Here is a 23,559-nt window from a genome sequence, read left to right as displayed (position 1 = left end):
ATATATGATTGATTGAAGAAGAAATCGTGCTCTTTCGTTCTCAATTTCCCAATAATTTCTAACGAAAGACAATCATACAAGGAAGACGGGATGGATTATAATGCTTGGATCTCCAGTCTCTTTCCTTGCCACTATTGTTGAGTCATCCTACTATATTGATTGTGGAAAATGTTAGATTTTGACTTGTAAGTAATGATGGAAGGTAGGACAATTTAATTGGGAGGGTCATAAATTTGTCCAATTCAAGCAATCATGGCACTGTTCAAATATGATGCAGGATATACTTCCATTAAACAATGATTTATAAAGGTGAAATTATAGTGTAGGTAGAAAGAGTAGGTATTAAGCTATTATATATTTTTAATATTTTTGTTAAAAATAGTAGAATATCGTAGTCAATTTATTAAGGGGGCATATTAATGATCCCAAATTAAAAAAATCAAGAACCTAACAAAAATTGATGTCGTGTGGCTTACGCGGTAGATTTCTATAATCGAAGTTCGTTTGTCCAGGTTGAGCAACATGAGACTTGAACTAAAGATTCCGTGATAGATGATGTACCATATAGTTCAAAGCCTTTCCTTCACTCTATGCAATCCTTCCAGGGACATTTAAAAGGATTTATCAAATAAAATAGAACCAACAGTAACTATATATACAAACATTTTATTTCATGGTAAGTAAAAGGATATTTGAGTTATTTTAGTTCAATCAAATGAGTATAACTCAATTACTTAAAATGGTCGGAGATCCAAATGATCATCTTACGTTGAATTAAAAAACGAATAAAAGAAAAAAAAAACTGAATTATTAATGAAATTCATGAACCAATATATAAATCAACATACTTTCGATATTTTAAACGTAACCCATCCAGACAGTTGAGATCACAATGAGTTGATAGTGTTTTTGGAGTCATCAAATACTTTCTTAACGTAATCCAAGCCGATGGAAAGTAGTCTCCTAAATCCAAGTAATTACTAGCTAGGACGACAAAAAAAACTCCAGTAGCAAAGTCCCACGAAAGTGAATTAGAAACAATAACAATAATTAATTCTCAGGGGCTCCATCCCAAATGGGACTTAAGATAGAGATGCATCTCTGACTTATGATAAAATTTAATTCAACTCTAATTCTTGACCGCCATGTAATAGATAGTCGTTGAGTTATCCCACATCAATTACATGATTAGTGTACATGAATGGGGAAAGTCTTTCCCTTCGCCACGCTTTTGGAAGTGACACGTAATACTTCTTTTTTGATCTTATAGTTTACGAAACCATGTATGTTACAATTGTCGTATTATAATTGAATCTAAATTTAATTCACGAGAAAACCCGACCCTTCTTGTGCACTGCATTCGTGACAGATACATAAAAACGAAATGCCGACGTACATTTAACTCGTCTTAAAAAAAAATAATAATAATCATACGCTATTAAGGAAAATGGCGAAACCAGATGACGAAAAGATATTTATTCAACTTATATTAATATATTATATACAGAATGCGTGTAAGGTTTACCAACGTATGCGTGTCGCGTGGTGCTTTCGCTTTCTTGGAAGCAGCAATTTTGAAGAGAGGGTTTGTGCAGTTTTTAGGACTCTAGAAAAGTATTCCCAATATCTTCTCATATTTGTATGCGGGAAAGAACAAATTAAATATTTTCTTTTTTTTTTTTCTCTTTAAAGCAGATTAAACTTGGTGCAATAGTTGGGTATAATTTCAAGTTTCTTCTATAATTTTAAAAATTTTAATTTAGTTTATATAATTTGGTTAAACCTGACAACAACGCCACTTCGTTCCATTTTCATTTTATCTACTTGATAGATCTATTTATTCTTTCTTACACTCAACTCTAAACATCATATAATACCATTGCCTGAACATAAATTATTAATTCGCCACATGAGAAAAAAATGTTAATATAGTAACGATAGAAAAAATAACTTGTGAAGTCTGACTAAGCTAATGAAAAATATATATCCAATTTACATTGCCACTTGGCCATGGAAATTCAGGGGAAACGACGATAAATGCAGTTGTTGCTTTATGAAGGTGGCGCAGAGGCAAGGCAAGCAACGCAGGTCCCAATCTTGGGCATTTAGGAAACAAACCACATCACTGTACACATTATTAAATCGAATGGGAACAAAAATACCAATTCAATAGGTTTGATTAATTTAATCGATAATCTATATTAACCTAAACTACAAGTGGACTTTTTCAATATAACATCTGGAATCATGTAGTTGAATAGTAAGATAAAAAATGGCCACTAATTCTGTGTATACATATAGAAAAAGTATTAGATGGGGTGATGCTAACATCTTATCTGTATTGGAAATTTAGGATAACCAATCAACTAATGAAATACCTGAATTTTTAGAGATAAGAACATAATTTCTATTGTTGTTCCAAAAAAAACACAATTTCTATTATATTATCTCTATTTCTAATAGACTATGTTCCTCAGATTCAAATCATATCCTAAGAGTTGTTACTGATTTGATAGCACAATATTTATGTCTCATATTAAAAAGTTGAGTTCAAATCTTAATGGTATATTTGTTAATAATATTTTTAATGTTTTTTTTTTTACTTCTGGACATAGGAAACCTCAAATTTGGGTTTTGGGGGTCAACACCTAAACATCTTGCCACTGCGCCAACACCAAAAAGTGCATAATTCTATATTATTTTTTTAATGTTTGTGCAAGCAATAGACTAGTTGATGTTTAAATAACGTGTTATGGTTGTGGTAATAGACTAGTTGATGATTAAATAACATGTCATGGTTGTGGTTAGGATAGTTCAAGAATCAATAAACCCATTGCGTACATGCACATTAATTTTTATAAGATTGGTCTCAAGTATCATTTAAGATTTTATTTATTACTTTCAAATTTCTATTATCCAATTTCATTGGTGTAGTTCAACTTTCCGAACTCATGACATTTTGATTAGAGATAGATGTCTTAACCATTTGAGCTATGCTCAATTTTGGCCTGTCAATATAGTAAATTGTAAATACTATAGAACAAAAAGTATCATACTTGACGTTGACCATAGTCTATTTACAGTTTTGTAATTACTTGCAAAATGACATAATTATGTAAGTATCAAGAACTTGACATGCATACAAAGTAATTTAATTTCATAAAAAGATACCAATTAATTTAAGGTAAATAAATCGAATTAAAATCCCCCACATCTTATTTGCAGGTCATTTGTTACCATTTATGCCGATAACTTTCTTAGATGGGCCGGGGCGTAAATGGGCCATGAAACAAATATGGCCGGCCCGACCCATCGGGGTAGTTCTAAATTACGGGTTGGAACTTGGAAGGACGGTTACCCGTGGCCGCGTACTCCAACTCCGTTTCTCAAAGGCGCTAGAGGAAAAAAAAACGAAAAGGAAAATAATTAGAGTAGGTAAGGTAAAACTTAAAAGGTTAAAAAACTAATTATTATTTATATTATTCTTTTTTTTTAGTACAGTTCTTATTTTTCTTAAGAAAATGTAATTGGCAACATGGAATTTATTAATTGCATATGGGTTTCTTTTTTGGGGTTTGTGGCACATTTTTGTTGTTGAGTTGTCAGGTGGAGTTCAACTCTTCCTGTTTTATTTTTCATTTTCATTTTAAAAAAACCGGAAGGAAGCGTGTCTCGGATCCCTTGACCAGTTTTCTCTCTTTGATTCCGTCCGTACGTGACGAGAGCTCAACTCTTCCATTTTCGCGCGCGCCATAGAAACTCAACGCCAACTGCTGCACGCTTCCGCTCTTTCGTCTTACAATGTCGCCGTGATTGTGAATTGGTTCGGGCATTCGCATCGTCTCGCCCGGTCTTCTCCCTTCTGTTTCAATTTACAAAAACTCATCGGGGAGGGGAGGATTTTCGGGAGGGAAACATGTGGGTGTTCTATCTGATCTCGTTGCCTTTAACTTTGGGCATGGTGATCGTCACGCTCAAGTACTTTGCTGGCCCATGGGTGCCTCGCTACGTCTTTCTCACTGTTGGATATACCTGGTTTTGTTCCCTCTCCGTCATTATTCTCGTCCCGGCGGACATCTGGACGGTATGCTTTTAATCGTTTCTTGTCGATGTTAATTGTTTAATTGGGCGCAATTTAGTTTGAGGCATGTCGATGCGTTTCATATGAATCTGAAAATTGGTTTAAGGAAATTTTAATTTGCCCTTTAAAGAAGATTTGGGAATTAGCTGAAGTGATTAGGTTTTGCGCAATTATCTTAATTAATTCATTTGATGGAGTTTTGGATGGTAGGTCTCGATTTGTAGGCTACAAATTTGCATCTATTCGGACAGAATTCATGGCGCAGTTTTGAAGGATCAATTTGATGGCTTTTAATTTATAACGAACGTTATATTATAGCTCCAGATCTTTACTTTCCTCGTCATTGGTAACAAATATATGTATATAGGTAGACAGACAGATAAGAAACGTATTTAGTTTATTTGACCAACTATTTAGCGCTATTAATTTTTGGCGGTCGTACTTCCCTTTAGCTGGTTGTTGTGTCCTCAGTGTTACCGGTTCCCCTTTCCTGCATTAAGAGCATTGCCGATTATTCATGCAAAAAGATAACTTGAATTCATTTTGCATCCTCTTGTTTGCACAAGTTTTCTCCTCTGAGGAAGTTGTAGTTGATTCAAAAAATGATCATGTTCTTGCTATTGGCATAACTTATTTGTGTACAGACCATAAGCCATCTGCCAGAGACTGGAGTTATTTCTTTCTTTTGGAGCTGGTCCTATTGGAGTACATTTTTACTTACCTGGTACCACACTCATAGTCGATATACACTTTTTTCGCTTAAAAATTGTAGAGTAATCCTCATACTTCCAAATTCACATCTTCAACCAGGGCTGTGGTGCCGCTTATCCAGGGTTTTGAAGATGCTGGAGACTTTACTGTGAAAGAAAGACTGAAGACTAGCATCCATGTTAACTTGGTCTTTTATTTGGTTGTTGGATCAATCGGTCTTTTTGGACTTATTCTCCTCATTATGATGCACAAGATTTGGTTAGTTATTGCTTAATTTTGGCTTTTACGTACTTTTGTTTCATTTATTTCTTTCTTCATGGCAAATGTATCATAACTTTTATATGATCGGGCCCCAAGGGAGTTTTCAGTTTGGTTCAACCACATGAATGGGTGACAATGCTAACTAAGAAGTAGGGACATAGTGGGACGATAAATTGTAAAAAAAGATTACGACAAGGACAGCGTGGCGGTACATGCTCTTTTTTAAATTTATATATATGTTTATGTATTAACACATTTCTAACATACTTCATAATTGATTTAAAAATGCAAATTTAAATAACAAAACAGCAAAAGTTAATCTACAGAAAAGGCAAGAATTAAAATGCAAACAACCATATCTGTTTTGCCACAAGGTTCATGAACTTTACATAACAAACTAGAAAGTAAATTTGAGTCTTCTCCACAAAGTTAAATATTCTGACCTTTATAATAGTCAAATACTCTTGTTATATTACGTGTTTTGGTTTTACAAGTGGGTACCTTGTGCTCTCACAAATTTGTGAATTGTTATATTCATGAAAAGTTTCATGGGATAAATTCTTTTGCCTCTCTGTTAATAGGATGGGTGGTATTCTGGGTTTCGCTATGGCGTGTTCAAATACATTTGGACTGGTAACAGGTGCATTTCTTCTTGGCTTTGGTTTGAGCGAAATCCCCAAGAGTATTTGGAGAAATGCTGATTGGACTACACGCCAAAAAGTTCTTTCCCATAAAATTTCCAAGATGGCCGTTAAACTTGATGATGCTCATCAAGAACTCTCAAATGCTATTGTTGTAAGTTGTACCCTCCTCCCACTCCCCATGACTTTCGCAGATGGACAGAAAGATAAAATTTAACTGAACAAAGACTTCCAAATCAGACAGCTCTTTTTCTCTCTTTCACACGTGCACACACTGAGGCATGCAAAGGCACCCATAGAGACATACACCAATATATCTATTGTTTTCCTTAATATTTATTTGATTTTAGGTTTTATTCTCGTTTTGTACTAAGATTTTTTCTGATTTACTTTTTTTTATTTCATTAATATGGTGGCCGTAACTTACTGTTGATGTTCTAATTTAATAAGTTTCATTTTTGCTTTCCCTGTTGGATATCTGATTTTACGATTTTATTTTCAAAGTCATTTCTATAGCTGGTCCTTTTTCTTTTTCTAATTATTTTCTATTTTTTTCTAAAATTTGGCTTGTAATTTACTGAGCTGTAGATCTACAGAAGAAGTTTATTTTCTTCTTCTCTCTCTTATGTTGCAAGAAAAATGTTGTAAAATGAATGATCCATATATCAATTGGCTGCGCATTTCCGTTGTGGGGACTGGGGAGCAAGTAATTGAAATTGGTACTTGGAAAAAGTAACATAACATCTATCATGGAGACTTTGGGTGGATGGAATGTGGGCTGCCTATGTAAATACATTCAGATGCAGTACCCATAGATAGCAATTTGCAACTAGATCGTATTATTTTATTTATTTGGTGTATTTGCAAGGTACAACGTTATTTTTTTTTCTCTTTTTGATCTTCCATTTATGTAATAGGTTGCTCAAGCAACATCTAAACAGATGTCTAAACGTGATCCCCTGAGACCGTACATGAATGTTATTGACAACATGTTAACTCAAATGGTAAAATCTAATTCATTATTTTATTCACTCCAAATATGTCAGTATCTTAACCAGCGTTTTCCTTACACTATTTTCTTCTATCCGTAACTCAGTTTAGGGAAGATCCATCTTTCAAACCACAAGGTGGAAGATTAGGAGAAAATGATATGGACTACGATACAGATGAGAAATCAATGGCAACACTCAGGCGTCATCTTCGCAGAGCAAGGGAGGAGTATTACCGTTATAAAAGGTATATTGACCACTTACTCCTTTTCAGTTATTGTTTAAAATTGGGAAGGTTTGTTGATTCTTCACGGTGGGTGAGTGATTTGCATTTTGGGAAATTAGGAGGGTTTTGAGTTGTTTTGGTATTTCTTTTGATGCATGCATTAACATTTTAATTTCTTAATGAAAAGCTCTTTAGGAAATTAAAATGTTAAAGCATGCATCAAGAAAAATACCAAAACAACTAAAAAATTCCTTAATGAAAAGCTCTGACCAGGCTTTTCCCCACCTTTTTTTAATTTCATACCATCAATGAAATTGTTTTTATAAAAAAAAAAAATAATAATAATAATAAAATGAAAAGCTCCGTACTTGTTTCCAGAAAAAAAAGAAAAGTATGAGTGAAGCTTTATTGTATCTCTCATTGCTTAGTCAGTGCCTTTTAGCCTTATAGTTTGTAGGCCTTCCATTTTCATAAGAATGGGTCATGGTTGCATGAAAGTGATTTTCAAATCACTAAATACCATACACGTGTAAGCGTGTGAGACAGGAGGGACCATGTAAGCAATAAGGAGGGGGGTTTTTGTGTGGGCCCTAGGAATATTGTTAGTTAGAGGGAAGGTGTAAGGGCTTTGATAGAACGGATATAATTATAATTAGAGTATGTTAGAGGTAGGAGGTTGCACAAGTGTTGGAAGAGTATTTCATGTAGCTTGGAATTGAGAGAGTTAGGAGTGGCTTAAAAATTTCTCTTCCAATTTTGTAATTTGTTAGTCATTTCAGCACAAATATCAATTTGGTTCCTTCCATTTTACTACTTTATGTGTGAGATATCTTAAAAATGAAATAAATCTTACTATCAACCACCCGTAGCATTGCAACTTCTTTTTATTAATTTATATATGCAGCATACCATAAATTGTTGATTTGGATATTTACCCTTTTTGGATGTAGTTATTTCTGCACATAATGGTTTAAAATTTTTATTATTATTTTGGATAGGGGTTTAGATTCTAGTTTGATAATTATTGGTATGCTTACCATGACGGTCATTCTTGGAGTTTGGATTCTAGCTTCCTCTGCATAATGACTTGTTTTTGAAAGAGCAAGAACTGTTATTATTGATTGCTCGATAGTTTTATTTATTTATTTGACAAGACTTTGCTTGATAGATATCACCAATTAGTTTCATATTTTCCTGATCTTATTTGTTTTTTTGTAGCCAATATATGGCCTATGTTATGAAGGCTCTTGAACTTGAAGACACCATAAAGAATTATGAGCGGCGCTCGTCAACTGGATGGTTTGCCCCTTATTACGAACTTTGGTTTTTTTATTTTAGCCTGTCTGCTGTTCAACAGAGGATTCAGATCTTAACCTCCATAATGGCCATGTTATTTTTTCAGGAAATATGTTTCAACTCACAGGCCTGCTCGAAGTGGGAAGTTAGGGTTGATCTTTGATACAATTGGTAAATACAAAATGCATCAACTTCATTCTTTCTTTAGTGTTTTCTTTCACATCACATGAGATAGTAATGCCATTTCAGAATGCGTGTGGATGTCATCTTTATAGAATTATGCAGCATCATTAAATGTTGACATAACCCGTTTTCTAGTGGGTCGTCCTTCATAAGTATTGGCCATTTGGCCTTGGTCGTGGAGACCATGAACTGTGTGTTCTTGTTTGTTGTTGAGATATGTTAGAGTTCCATTTTTTAAGGCTGTTTACAGGTTAGCTGCCTACCCTAAGAACCTTGAAGAAATTAGAGTGATTTCTTACTTTGAATAGGGGCATCATCGGAAGTTTGAAAATGGGTGTATTGTGTGGGCACTCAGAATGGTTAAAAAGAGAGCAGTTTCATTGGACACTAAGGTTGAGGTATCCTTTTAGATAAACATGAGAGTTACATTTGCTTTGCCATTTTAGGCAAACATTTATTGTGGTGGCTGAGACCTCAGGAGTGGGAACCAGGGTGGTCTTGGGCACAATGTTCCATGGCATATGTATGAAGTTCAGTCAATGAGCAAGGAAAGGCTTGGTTTATGAAAGGAAAAAAATGACAATGGTACTTGCCTTCCAGTATTGGTGCTCTTATTAGGGCAGGGGTTTGTACTAAGTGTAAAATTTTTGCTGGGTTAGAAATTGTTGGATGCCTCTAAATGGATCTTCAAACTCCTTGGTTATGAAAATTGAGATTCAATACAAATCTTGGATTGAGAATAAGGTGGTGGCCTTTCTCGTTTAGATGGTTCTCCAGCTTGTGCTTTTTTGCAAATTGAGAATTCTTTCAACGGAGAAGAACTATAATGGAGCATTACAATTTACAACAGACATTTTTATCTAACATCAAATTTGAAATCTAAACTCATCCTTTAGCCTATCTGAAATCCTAGTGGGATGGAATTTTTATTGCTTGAAAACGATGCTTGGTGGTATCTAGAGGGGCATCTTGTATTGCTAAGCTCCTGGGCACTTACCATCCATGAGCGGGTATTCAAGACTTGCAAACAGCTAGCCATGGATTATTTTTGGGATGAAATGTGAAGAGATATCACCACATTTGTGCAACTATGTGAGATCTACCAGTGGAATAAATCATTGACATAGCTCCATTGGGGCTTCTCACTAGGTGGGGAAAGATAAGAATGATTTTGTGCTTGTCTAACCTTAAAAAAGTAGACATCCTTCAGTGCAATGCATCTCAATCAAATGGGGCGGAAATGCTAGTCAAGTTGAAGAGGTTGTCCCACTCTGATGCTAATGGGGGTCTTTTGATGCTTTGACCTAGATGGTTTTCATCTCTTCACCTTTAGAACATAGTGTGACTTTGGGCCGGACGCAATGATAAACCTATAATGTGCTTGATGTATGTGCAATGGAAGAAGCATTGGAGAAGCACGTGGAGAATATGCGTAGACGGCATTTTGGTACTTTTAACCATGTTAGTGCTGTGAGTTGTTGCATGCAATGTTGTGCGGTAGATATACAAGGTGGGGTTAGCTAGGCTATACCTGAAATGTAAATAAATGAGAGGTTTGATGGGAGGAAAAGATTAGTTTGCATCTGGTAGCTAATGGGAGTGAGTACTGGAGTTCTAGTTATTCTCACTGCTAGAGTTTCCTCTCAGTGGCGAGCTCTAGTAATTCCTAGATGTATTTCAATTTTGTTTTCTTTTGTGGATTTCCTTGACTGGGCCAGCATTGATGAAAAAATGACAAAAGAGAAACTTCTGGACCTTTCAAAAGGATCGTTTTTTGGCCGCCAAGTTCAGATAAGGAAATGCTTCCCCCAACCATTAAAGGAAAGGCTCGACGAAGATTGTTTTGCATTACCACAAAAATGCATCCCTGTACATCCAAATTTTTAAAAAATGAATACAAATAACTCAACATTTCAAATTTGCAAATTAGTGTGGAATTGTTTGACATACTCAAACTTAAAAGTAGTCTCCATGCTTGCTGGCTTGTACTATTCGCCAGTCTGTTTTCATTGGATATCATGCAACAGTAAATGATTATATTTTATACTCTAAATTCTAAATAATGAATAGTTATAGTAAGGTGGTGATCTGCAGAGTTTATGTGGCGATGCATCCTAAGAAAGCATCTTGAGAAAGTCTTGGCTGTTATACTTGGTATCATGTCTGCTGCAATTCTTTTAGCCGAGGCAACCCTATTACCAAGTGTGGATTTGTCTCTCTTCTCAATGCTCATTAAATCAGTAGGACGGGAGGAGGTGCTTGTGCAGGTAGATCATCATCCTTAGCAGTGCATTTACTTTTACTGTGTGCATATTTTTCATTGTGTGATTGACAGGACATGCAGTTAAATAGGATATGCGAATCAATATTTATGCACATTTTGTTTATTATGTATAGTCGAGTCGCATGGAGCTCTTTTATTAAGTGCAGTGTGTCAAAGTGATTTTCCTTGGGGGTATTTGTGAGAAGAAAATGAAAAGAGGCATGATTCATTTTCCTTATCTGATTTTCAAACTGGTGATAGAAACTGAAATAAAAAAAATACGACTTTGACTGTTGTTATCTTTGACTTGCAGCAACGTTATCTAATTACAAGTTACAATTACAACCTACCTGTTATGACCTCTAAATACATTAGAGAACAGTAGGTTAAATGATCTCTAAACTGGATGGAAACTTAAACTATTTTGACATTTCTCAGTATGATGTAGACGAATCTATCTGGAACATATATCCGCAGACATATTTATGATAAGAACAAAATGGAATATTTTTCGGATTTCCAGTTTTTTTGTGTGTATTTTCTTGCAAGTTGCAATCTTCCTACGGTAGTTTTTGGAAACAAACTTCTTTCGTCAGTTTTCCTGAAATTTTATTTAAGACTCAGTCGAGGATCCGTATCCTCATCATCTGACCTGACTGCTACCTGTTCATTTTCTCCCTACCATAATTTTGTAGATATGCAGCGGATTCCTTTTTGCTTCTATGGGACTTATCTGCTAATCTGTAAACCTATTTTCTTTTTTCAGGCCTTTGCTTTTGTTCCATTGATGTATATGTGCGTTTGCACTTATTATTCTTTATTCAAGTTTGGAACTTTGATGTTTTATTCATTAACACCCAGGCAAACGAGCTCTGTGAACTTGCTACTGATTTGTTCGTGAGTGTTTCTCTTTAGCTTTTAAGTCATTTTGGAAAATTTTCTATTCGTCTTTATGACAGAGTAAGCACTCAAGTTATGTTTATTCCTCTGCTAGGATGGTTGCCAGGTATGCTCCACCAGTTTCCTTCAACTTTCTCAATCTCATTCGCCTTGGTGGGAATGTGGAAACTGTTTTTGAAAAGGTAATCACCGTTTTATGTTTTTGTTACTGCAACGTTTTTTTTTGCAGTTGTGATTTAATATTGGGACGTGAGGTCTCACCTAATTATCATCTTCGTCACTTACTAGTTTGGGTGCTTAGTAATTGTAACGTTTAATCAATAAAATCTTTGTGACTGTGGCGTTGTTCTGTTGTGTCCTTGATCATATTCACTAGTTTACCTGATATATTGTGCAATTATAATGGCAGAGGATGGGGAAAATTGATGACGCTGTCCCTTTCTTTGGAAAAGATTTTAACAGGATCTACCCGCTTATAATGGTTATCTACACCCTTTTGGTCGCCAGCAATTTCTTTAACCGGGTTATTGATTTTCTCGGAAGCTGGAAGAGATTTAGATTTCAGTCGGAGGTAGATGATATGAATGGTTTTGATCCTTCAGGAGTCATCATATTGGAGAAAGGTAGTCATTGAATATTGTTGGTGATATACTTTTTTTGATGAGCTGTGATTTTTTTGTCTGTTTTGCTTTGTCAGATCCTTATTTTCTCGTTATTTCATTCTTGAAAGTTAATCTTCCCATCTAATTGCCTCAGAACGATCCTGGCTTGAACAAGGGCGCATGGTTGGTGAGCACGTTATTCCATTAGCTAGGAATTTCAACAGCATAGACTTGGAGTCTGGCAGCAATAGCAAAGTACGTACATTTACATATTTTTTCTCGAGGCATTCTTCATGTAAATTTGTGAACTATATTTTGATGTCATTGTGATGCTATGTTTAGGAGAAACTGAAACCCTCACATTATTTAATATAGGCAGTTTATTTTCGTTGGTGATCTCTCTTTCTGTAAATGCATCTTCTTTTGAAGAATTCTTAATTTGGTCTAATCTTTTTTCTAATCAAGAAGTTAAATATTCAGGATTTGGTTGATGTCAAAACGAGGGCGACAAACAGTGTAATAAATGAAGATATGAATGGAAATTCGTCAAAATCTTCTTCTACTGATGATGGTCGGAAATATGGTTCTAGCAGAGAAGCCATGAGCAACAAGTATGCTGTAATTAGAGAACAAATCAGACAATCATCATTAAACACAAAGCCGGTGGCGAACATTGCTTCTGCCCAGGTTACCTTACTTGATGCAGTCGAAGGTGAGTCTAGCAACACTAATGATAGGACAAGTTCTGTTTTGGCCTCGAAGTGGGAATCAATGAAGATGGGTTTCCAAAATTTCAAGGCTAATATAGGAACCAAAAAGTTTCTTCCCATGCAACAATCTCCAGAAACAAATACTCTCTCTCGGCATGATTCATCTCAGTCTCTTGATGAGATATTTCAAAGATTGAAACGGCCATCAGATCACGGGGGTTATAGCGACGAGGAGGATGGGACGGAAATGAAGAGTTCCAAGGATGGAATAGGAATTGAGCGATTGAGAACTAGATGACACCATTTTTTTTCCCTTTAGGTTTCAGAATTAAAGAATGCTGTACAGTTCCATGGTACCGGTTGAGTTCTTTACTTGCAGTTGGATCATATCCTGATGAACAGATAGTTGTGACACTATCCTACTATACTGACACATTCGTATATAAGCAACTATTTTGGAAGAATACTAGAGCATAGAGGTGCGCTCCCGGACCAGTAAAACAACCATGGTCCCGAAAATCAGAGATTGCAACTGCAAAGGTTTATGTCTTGGCTGCATCAGCATTGATTTTGATTCACAAGTTTTGGTTCAGAACTCAGATGCCATACAACAGTACTATTATATTGTATATCTCTTTCTGATATTTTGACATTGATGTCTGAATGTAATTGAAAGAAGTCGTGTTTTAGGAAATGTAGGTTGAAATTCTAGACAACGAAAGAACTTGATATGAATGTTCTCGATTGTGTTGGATATCTTTCATATAATTGACGATGACCCATTAAATAAGTCAGCCACTGGCAAAGGATCTCTTAGATATTTTTTGTGTGATCGTCTTTTGGATTCTCTGCACGAATATGAAACTCTCTTCGCAGTTCGTGGAAGAGATTTCTTAGAATGCCGAAAATTAGGGGGCGACGGTAGCCAAGGAGGTCCATAAAATGTTCACCAAATTCTCTTATTCATTTTTCTATGTAACAAAGTTACTCTCGGTTTGATAACTTTTTTTTCCCACCTCTGAAAATTATGTTATATTTTTTGTATGCTTTTCACCTTTCTTAAAACCATTTTTGAATTCTTAGTCAAATTTTACAAATAGAGGAATATATACACGGCCTAGGAGAGGTAGAGTGAATTATAACTTATATTTTTAAAGTTAAAAACAAAATTAAATGATTAGAATTGGGAACTCAGGTCCAGAAATATTTTTAAAATGCGGGGAGACGAAAAGAATCTTGAAAAATAATTTTACTGGAAGAATTGAGAACCGCCCAAGGAAGAGAATAAAGAAACAAAGAAGCCAATACTAAAAAGGGAAAGGTTAACAAAGTTCAAAACTTGGAAGGAAGAGAAAACTTCAAGATCGCAGGAGAGAGAAATAGTAACCCAAATATGAGAAACCGAAACAATTAAAATACAGATATATAAAGTAAAGTAAAAATTAAAAAAGAAAGAAAATCTAAAAAGATGAGACAAAAAAGAAAGAACACCGAATAATTAAAAACTAAAAAGAAAAATTAAAGCTAAAAACAGAAAAAATAACTGCATACAAGTGTAAAAAGCAGTGCAATAAAAACAGAGAGAAAGAGAAGAAACAAAGAAGAGCGTTTTTTTAACCCTCAATCTGCCACAGCCGCCATATGCACAACTCACAACTCACTACATAACTAAAAACCGTCAAAATTTCCATATTAAAAATAGAAACAGCCATATAATTATTGGTTCAAACACTTTAGAAAGTGCAAAACCAAAAAGAACTTTGCAAGCTAAGATAAACCATCTCTGATAATTCACTCATCATTTGATATAAACACTAGATCAGCACAAAAGAAAAGAAAAAAAAAAGAAAAAGAAAAAGTGAGAAGAAATTGGATTGGGTGGCATCTTGCAGTTGCTAAGGATATGAAAGAAACTGTTGACATGAGTTGTGAAAGGGCAGTGATAAGAGGTACAGCGACCCGACACAGAAATGGACAAAACCTTTGAAATGACCCAAAAAGCAGAAGCAGAAGCAGAAGCAGAGCCTCCCCCTCCCTCGTGCATATTTATCAAGCTGGGCCCATCCCCCAACCACACCAATCCACATCTCCAATCCACTTTCAAATTCACCTATCAACCATCAACACTCACAGTCACACACAAACAAAGATTCATAATTTCCCCTTCTTTCAAAACCCATCAATAAAAACTCTTCCTTTCTCTTCAATTACTGCTCTTCTCCCCATAATGAAAAAGATAAGAAACCCCAAGTCCTCGGATTCACCCAAATCTGTCGTCATATTAATTCACTGCCCAACTGGGACAACTTTTTGGTTGCACCCCATACTCCACGCTAACTGCACGCATTTCCATGAACAAAAAGAAAAAAAAAAGGTGAAGATGCTTCTAGGGATCTGTGCATACACAGAAGCATGGCTGTGGACTGCTAGTGGCAGTAGTAGTAGTGAGTAGTGACTTAAATTTTATCAAAGACATCATTTTTAATTTTAACCTAAAACTTTCTGTCAGCAAAAACAGACAGGATCTTTTCTACATCCAAATAATATCTGGCTTTATTAATAATGTAGCATGTGGTCGAAACAATTACAAGTTTGTTTTCCGGATTTTAGAAGAATTATGTAATGTGAGAGGAAAAGTAAGTCAATATTATTCCCTCGCAATCTCACCTCATAATGAGGTCACCTCTCTATAGTTATTAACTAACTGAATTTACCCAATTAATACCATATTTAACTAATTAACTTAAGGTGTTTACAGCTAATTACAACTAACCACAGTTAGTCTAAATCTGAATATAACTAATAATTTTGTTTTCGTGTATTTGAAAAAGTTTTTAATAGACCTCTAATCTTTGTGATGGTGTCTAATTTAGTATTCATATTTTAAAAATATAAGTGTAGGTCTTGACTAATAATTTAGTATTCCCCACCTTTCTAATTCTTAAGGATGAAACAAACCACCACTCAATCCAAAAGCTTGGGTAAATTTAATTCATTTATATAGATTCTAACACTCCCCCTCACTTGTGGGCTTGGAAAACAAGTGGAAATTATAATAAATGGGGAGGAAACGACAACGCAGGGGTTCGAACACAGGACCTCCCGCTCTGATACCACGTAGAGACTAAGGTTGGAGAGAATCCAATGTTATATTCTCATTATTAAAGTCTATAGACAAATATACAAGGTTGACCTAATCCTATAAGGAGAAGGTAAAAGACAAATTAATATTAATATAAGAATATAAAATATACTAATATCTATACTCTAACACTCCCCTCAAGTTGGTGTATATATGTTAGTCATGCCCAACTTGTTAGACAAATAATCAACTTGTGTTCTGTGATTTTTAACATCATTGGGATCACCTCAGAAGTCACGATTGATTTCTTCTCAGCCATAACAAACAAACAAACTTATTTGAATAAAACGACAGAACCAGACCAAACCAAATCAGATCGAACCGAACTTGAGCCTGATGAACCAAACCACTTGAAACCAAACCGGTTGAACTGGACCACTTGAACCGGATCAAGTATTTTCTAGAACCAGAAACCCTAACTGCTACCCCACGACAACCAGAGGGGCAAAGGCGATTGGCGGTGACGGAAGCGCACGGCAACTAGCGGCGACGAAGGTGCGAAGAACGGCGAGACGAAACCCACGAATAGCAATTGGAAAACAGCAGCGTTGGCGAATCAGCAAACGGCGGCGACCGGCGGCGGCGGTGGTGGTCGGTGGCGGGCGGCGGTGATCGGCGGTGAGTTGTGTTGGATAACAATGAACAAAACCCTAAGGCACAAAACCCTAATGGGCACAAAACCCTAATGGGCATCAAAACCCTAATGGGCACAAGAAACCTAGAGCTCTGATACCATGTAGAGACTAACATTGGATTCTCTCCGACCTTAGTCTCTACACTAATAAAGTACTTAAAATTTAAAAAGTATCTAATAATTTTTTTAATTTTTAATTTGATATATAATAGATCTAATTTAAAAGTGTGTACTAAGTCATTGACTTTTCAATTTTGTATCTAATAGATCCCTGTCATATTTGTCATTTTATAAAATTCATGGATCTATATTAGACACAAAAATAAAACCACGACCTTTCAATCTTTTTGTCTATTAGGATTTTAAAAATTTTCGAATATGATAAGAACCTATTAGGCGTAAAATTAAAAGTTCAAGAAACACATTTTTTAAAATTTAAGGATCTATTGGACACAAAATTAAAGTTCAAGGACTTATTTTTAAAAGTTTATGAACCTATTAGATACAACCCAAGAATTTTATGGATTAAACTTGTAATTAAATAAATATACTCTCAAACTTTCAATTTTGTATCTAGAAGTAAACTTTTGACTCAAAAAAAAAAAATTGTTTCTAAGAGGTTTCTATCATTTCATCAAGTATGTGAGAAATATACCTAAAAAAGATCTCGATAAAAACGCTCAAATTGAAAGAAATAGTAGTACCATTGAGAAGCCACACTGCCATTTAGAACTCAATATCCTTTGTGTACATTTGTCCTACCAAACATATACTTGTACTTGTTTCAAATTAACCCATCTTCGTATATTCCTAGTCATCATGCCTATCAATATTAAATTAATAAAATTTGTGATAGAAAGGTATTTGATACAAAATTGAAAGTTGATGATACACCCTTGAAAATTCAAGAAGGTTTTCAAATTATATAGAGACTTAAGTACTAAACACAACTTCAAAAGTTCAAGAATTGAAACTCGTAATTGAACCTAAAATAAGCATTGCTTTTTTTTTTTCTCCATTTTAACAGGCATATATGAAAGTTATTCGCTCGAGGAATGTGCAAAAAGTGAGATTTTATGTTACAGTTTTGAGCATGAAAATGGGCACCAAAAGAACTGCTAGTTGCATAAAGGAGAGGGGTGGGTGCAGTGCAATATGATGAGTAGTGAGAGAGAGTTGAAATTGAAACCTCTCTCAATCTCATAATTTATTCCATGACTCTAAAACTCAAACAAATAGACAGCAACTTCATATGGTGTTCAGATACAGACCCCATTGGCCATCTCATCTCTTAGAATTTTCAATATTTTTGTGGACGGGAGCCTCATGGGCTCCACTTTTCTTACCAAACCAATGGGGCATACTCTCTTAATTATCACCTCTACGCATTGTTTGGTCCATTGTCGTCTTCAAACTTTTAACCCACTTTGTTTTCTGCAACTTGTTTTTCAACAACTAACTTTCTTTCATTCATTGTTCCATCATTAATTTATCATACAACAAAAATATACAAGTGAAGAGGAGTTTCTTTGTGTTTTCAAAAAGTTGAATATATTATTTTTGGGTGGGTGAAGTTTGGGCCATGGCATCTTAAATCCTAGTCCCCAAAAGTCTTTGATGTATGTTGTGGCAAGATTTTTAGCCCTCTATAGAAACTGAAGGAGAGAGGTCCTTAATTCGTTTAGGTCAAAGCTCTATTCAATGGGTTTGTATATTGATTGATTATTAGTTGGGTTGTTAACTTAATGTCGTTTGTTGGGTTTGAGGGACTTTGTCAGGAGAGACTGTTTTCAAAAATAATATTGTTTTTAGCATTGACATTAGCTAGAGGGCAAAACATGTTTGAATAATTGAAGTGTGATTAGTTAATAGTGAGTTTATCTTTAACTTTTCAACTACAAATAGTCTTCCAAATAAGTGATTAGTTACTTTGATATTTTCATTTGGATGTATTTTGGCTATATGGAGAGACAGAATGGATCATTAATTGAAATTTCCTCCGATCGAAATACTGTCTTTCCCATAACGATTGCATACCCAAATTAATCAGTTCATGGGAGAGAACACGTGGGCGATGAGCAAAGCGATGATCGACCTACCTAATATTTACATCGATTTATCCACTTTCTGAAACTTCACTCCATAGTTTTGGTTTAGATAGTCATTCAACTATTTACTATACTCTTTCTTTATCTCATTCTCCTCTCTATTTCTCTCGACCCATTCTCCACAGATGTTCGAATCTCCACTCCATATTGTTCAACTTAAAAAAACCTACATCTATCCAATCCTAACTTAACTTAGCAATCATATATTTATCAATTTATTTATAATTCATTCAACTTGCTTTGAGACTAAAAGCAATCTACTTTTAGACGTGGAATATAGTATGCCAAAGCAAATACAATACAACAGTAATTGACATATATCTTCAATCAAGAGATTGTGAGTTCGATTCTCCAACCTACACATTGTAAACAAAAATATATAAAAAAAAATAAAATAATGGAATAGAGTACATATTTTGATTTTACTTCATTTTCTCGGTTTACCCTCCTCGTGGTCCTTTCTCGGTTAGTTCGCACCAAAAATACCATAAAAGAAAAAGAAAATAGATTTATCTCATATATGCTGTCTGTCCGAGTAAACAACTATTTAGGTTTTTTGTGACATTATTTTTCACAAATATTCTCTGTCCTTTTTCTCATAAACCAGAATGGCGAAGCACAAAGGGAAAACCAGACACAGAGAAACAATACCTCTGCCATCAATAAATTACAAATATTCATTCTCATTATTATTCTCTCCAAAAACACACCTATTATTCACATTTTTACATACAATTGTAGTGCCAACCTAGCATAGTAGAGTTGGGGTGATTTTCCTATTTTCGTCCTTGTAGATATTTTTATTTTCCATTATTTCTGCCTCATTTTTCGATTTAGACAGTTACAGGTAATTTGGAATTCCTCATTTGCAAATCAAATTATTCTTTAAAAAATCTTATATATTTTTGTTAACAAAATAACTTCATCGGTTAAGCTATCCCTAACAGTGTATTTATATATCAAATCATATGTTTATTTTGTAATATTATGTTGACATAAATAAGTATAATATTCCCAAACATTCATTTTGATTTTTATGACCCAATAAATCTGGGCAATAAACTATTTAATATAATTTTAAATGCAATAAAAGTTGAAAATGTTTGTGTTTAACGAGGGTTAATTAGACATTATTAAATTATGTAACGTAGGTAGTACAAAGTAAGTAAACTAATCATTGTCAAGAAGATGGAATAAAATGCACGTGATAAATGTAAAATCTAGTGAAACTTTGTGATATAATATCATAACACTGAATATTGAAGGGTATATAATATAATATAAAAATAATAACATTTTCGTTAATTAATACTGACATATATTTATTTAGAGTTAAAAAGCAAACTGAAACAGCTGGCTACTATGCCGAGCCTAATAGATAAGCTGACTAGTGAAACTTCTTTTATAATTAATTCATAATTTTATTTTTAAAAATAAAATTTAGCTTTGATTGCCTTTATTATAAGGTTTTGTCACCACGAATGAAAAAGACAAAAATAAAACTCAATTTTCAATAAAGTTGAAGTAGCGCCGGCCCCCCATTTTCCATTTCCATTTCTCTTATATATATATATATATGCAATTAAATTTCTAATCCATTAATTTAATTTTAATTTCTAATAACCAAATCAAATCAAGGTTTCTGTCATAAGATCTTCTTATTATCCGGAGAAAGGGAAACTAAAATAAAATAAAAATTTAGAAGTAGATCAGACTTCAGAGCTCTCTTCTAAATCCAAATTTAGTAAGTTTAAGATTTTTCTCAATATTTTTCTTATGTATTTGGGTTTCCTTTCCTTCTTCTTCTCCCAAATTTTTACTCTCTATTTCGTAGAAAACAATTAACAATTGTTAAATATTATCGCTGTTTGCTTTTAATGATAAAAGTTTATTTTATGAAGCTTTTTAGATTTGTTATAATATAAATAAAAAAGAGAAATTTCAACCTTCATGTAATCATCTAAATAATTAATTATTTATGTTTTCTTTTAATACAACATGTGGGTAGGGAATTGAACACACATCTCTTGGTTGGAAATATATATCAATTATAACTCCTATGCTCGTTTTGCCATTAATTATTTATGTTTTGATTTTAAAAAAATCCTCTATTGCATTTGACAAATGATTTTAAATAATGATTTTAATTAACCAATGTATTATAATATATCTTTTTTAATCATTATGTTGACAAATGATGTAGAATCGAATAAATAATAAAGCAATGGGAAAATGCATATATAGTAATTTATTCACTTTTTCTAAAGAATAGTTAATACCGTCGCCCGTAGCATATTTATCTACCAAAAATGTTATGATTTCAGAATTGAGAATTAAATTATTTATGATGTGTTTTTATAGATAAGTAATCCATTACCATTTCTCCATTAAAAAAAAAAAAGAAAATCCATTACCATTTCTCTTTATTAATGAAAAGAAAAAGAATTATTATTATTCTTGAAGTGGATGATAACATAGAGACAGAAAATGAAAAAAATAATTATGAAGCACTTTTTTATTTTTTGATGAAAATATAAATGGAGATGAGAGAGAGTATTGTGAATCGAGCTATCACTAATAGACAGCTATAATATCTTAAATATATATATAAATAAATATATGGGCAGCTATAAATAAAAATCTCAAAAAACAAATAAAAGTCAGAAGTGAATTGATGAATATTTGGTGGACTTTTTGGTTACGTGCATTTGAACAAGATTCCCTTTTTCCCTTTCAATTGTTTCCCTTACGCCACGGTTTCGTACTGCTAAAATACAACTTTACAGCTCAAGATTAAATTCCACGACCCAAAGAACTGGTTCAAACCATCTTTTCACAACCACAACTTATTATTATTTGTGTTTTTTTCCCATAAAATGTGTATTTTTAATATAATAAATTTCATGATAATGAAGATATAGGAAGAACATTATTCCTTGTCCCCGCCCCAATTGACAATCCTCCACCTCCACGTGCATTTATATTTAACTTAGAACTTTCTAATTTAAGTGGTGTTTGATGTTAGTAAAAACTTAACTCACCTCATATCATCCTATTCTAATTAGTAATAATAAGTCTCTTATTAATAACATAAAAAAACAAAAAGAAAGAGAGACTATGAAATAAAAGTAGTTGATTCGTTATAATTTTTAAATAATTCCCACAAAAGTTGAGCATTTGAAGGTGATGACGTGGTAAGTGTTGGTTGGTTGCATGAAAAGCTGTTTCATCGAATCCGAGTGCTGGGATCCGAGCCCCTACAAAATTCTGAGTGCTAAATGAACACGTAAACCTAGTGGATAACCTGAATTTTATTTTATTTCCTGTATAAAAATCATAAGGATGACGTAGGTAAATTTGCAATTATTAAGAGGATTAATTTAGTGATTAAAAACTATAAACCACCGAATAAGCAGTAGAATATTTGAGGGCATCGGGAGATATGCTCTAGGGGTCTATTTGATCACTAGCAGTAGCCTAGTTTTTTTCCCCTTCCCTCCTGGGAGGGAGAAAGAAATTATTTAATTATTAGGAAATGGAGACGTCTCGAGCTTCACGTTAATTAATTATTAATTGAGTAATCCTAATCCCATTAATTTAAATTCCTGTGACGTGTCGCTTCAATTAAAATGAGCTCGCAAGCAACGATTGGACAGTTTAATTGTTACTATAATGTAGGGTTTAATTTGTATGTTATTTTAAAAGATTGAGAATCCTTTTGCATCATTTTTTGTTTTTAAATTTATATATTTTAACCTGAGGAGTAGGAGTAGGGTAGTGATGTTAAAAGGAGAGAATGTGTCCACTCTCTCTATATATAATTTTATTTGTTTTTTCTTTTTTAAGTTTTAGGGACAATGCGAAATGAGAGTTTTTTAAAGAATTGAGATGTGGGATTTGTACACATTGAAATATTTTGATATTTAATTGTAAAAAACTCTTATATCTTAAATTACAAGGTATATCTAATATTTTTGAAAGGTAGCTACCTATATTATAGATTAATTATCTAGTACAATGAGGCATCTAACTTTAGAAAAGTGGACGATAATTGTATTTTCTATTAGATATCAACCTCAATCATTCCTTAGACCTTTAGACATGAAATTTAATTCATGTTATTGTTAGTTAATTTCGTGGCTCTAGACCACTCCAGACTTTTACAACCTAATCTCTGCAAACAACGGTATTGAAGAACGAATAGTGAAGATAGGAAAATACTCGTGAGAAGATTATGCGTAACAATTTAACAAATTTCAAGCACTCTTCAAATAAAATTGAAGAAGAGAGAACTCAATACCTCAATGAAATTAACTTAAAACTACTAAAAGGAACATTTATCACAATTATTATAATCAAAACACTCACAAAATGAATCTATAAACTATATAAGTATTTGATTCTATCATCCCTCATTCCTTCAAAGTTGCTTTTGGTAATTCATGTGTTTTCCAATATTTCCAGTACTTGTTTTCAAACCATATAATTTTCATCAACCAATTTTGATAGTCTTGATTTGATACCATGAACTGACATGCTACACTAATACTTGTGAAGTGGGGGTTTCTATAGGTCACCCCCTTTAATTCGTGTTGAATGTAAGCCTTTCCATTTTAGTTAGAATATTTTGTGTTGTTAAATAGGGAAATCTCTCTCATACAGTAGGTCAACATAATAGTAGCAAAGGAAGAAAAACATGTTCGCAATGAAAAAAGAGTTTCTAATTATTGAATATCATGAACAAAATGACAATTATTAAAAATATGTAGTTTATATTAGACAATCTCACGTGTTAATTACTAATACATCAAT

At 33.7% G+C, this 23,559-nt stretch overlaps 1 protein-coding gene across 1 annotated transcript; it reads left to right on the top strand.

The window, feature by feature from the left end:
- The first annotated feature begins 3,636 nt into the window (after positions 1–3,636).
- LOC111005520 (LMBR1-like membrane protein) lies at positions 3,637–13,653 on the top strand. Its single transcript, XM_022277030.2, has 14 exons — positions 3,637–4,084; positions 4,726–4,805; positions 4,892–5,050; positions 5,635–5,848; positions 6,612–6,698; positions 6,791–6,930; positions 8,128–8,208; positions 8,312–8,376; positions 10,483–10,655; positions 11,418–11,548; positions 11,646–11,733; positions 11,961–12,174; positions 12,308–12,408; positions 12,634–13,653. The coding sequence occupies exons 1-14, from the start codon at positions 3,917–3,919 to the stop codon at positions 13,159–13,161; spliced, it is 2,229 nt and encodes a 742-aa protein (XP_022132722.1). The 5' UTR covers positions 3,637–3,916; the 3' UTR covers positions 13,162–13,653.
- The last annotated feature ends 9,906 nt before the right edge of the window (positions 13,654–23,559 follow it).

The sequence above is a fragment of the Momordica charantia genome, assembly GCF_013281855.1.
Source record: "Momordica charantia cultivar OHB3-1 chromosome 1 unlocalized genomic scaffold, Mcharantia_2.0 BLBB01000001.1, whole genome shotgun sequence".
NCBI classification, from domain to species: domain Eukaryota; kingdom Viridiplantae; phylum Streptophyta; class Magnoliopsida; order Cucurbitales; family Cucurbitaceae; genus Momordica; species Momordica charantia.
The sequence above is the reverse complement of the archived record's forward strand: the minus strand, read 5'-3'. Positions and strand labels throughout refer to the sequence as shown.

Bases quoted from the DNA above. Each gene is read 5' to 3' on its own strand.
- LOC111005520 (XM_022277030.2), top strand. From the start codon at position 3,917: ATGTGGGTGTTCTATCTGATCTCGTTGCCTTTAACTTTGGGCATGGTG. The intron at 4,806-4,891 runs GTACCACACTCA...ATCTTCAACCAG, and splicing joins AGTACATTTTTACTTACCTG to GGCTGTGGTGCCGCTTATCC. The intron at 5,051-5,634 runs GTTAGTTATTGC...CTCTGTTAATAG, and splicing joins ATTATGATGCACAAGATTTG to GATGGGTGGTATTCTGGGTT.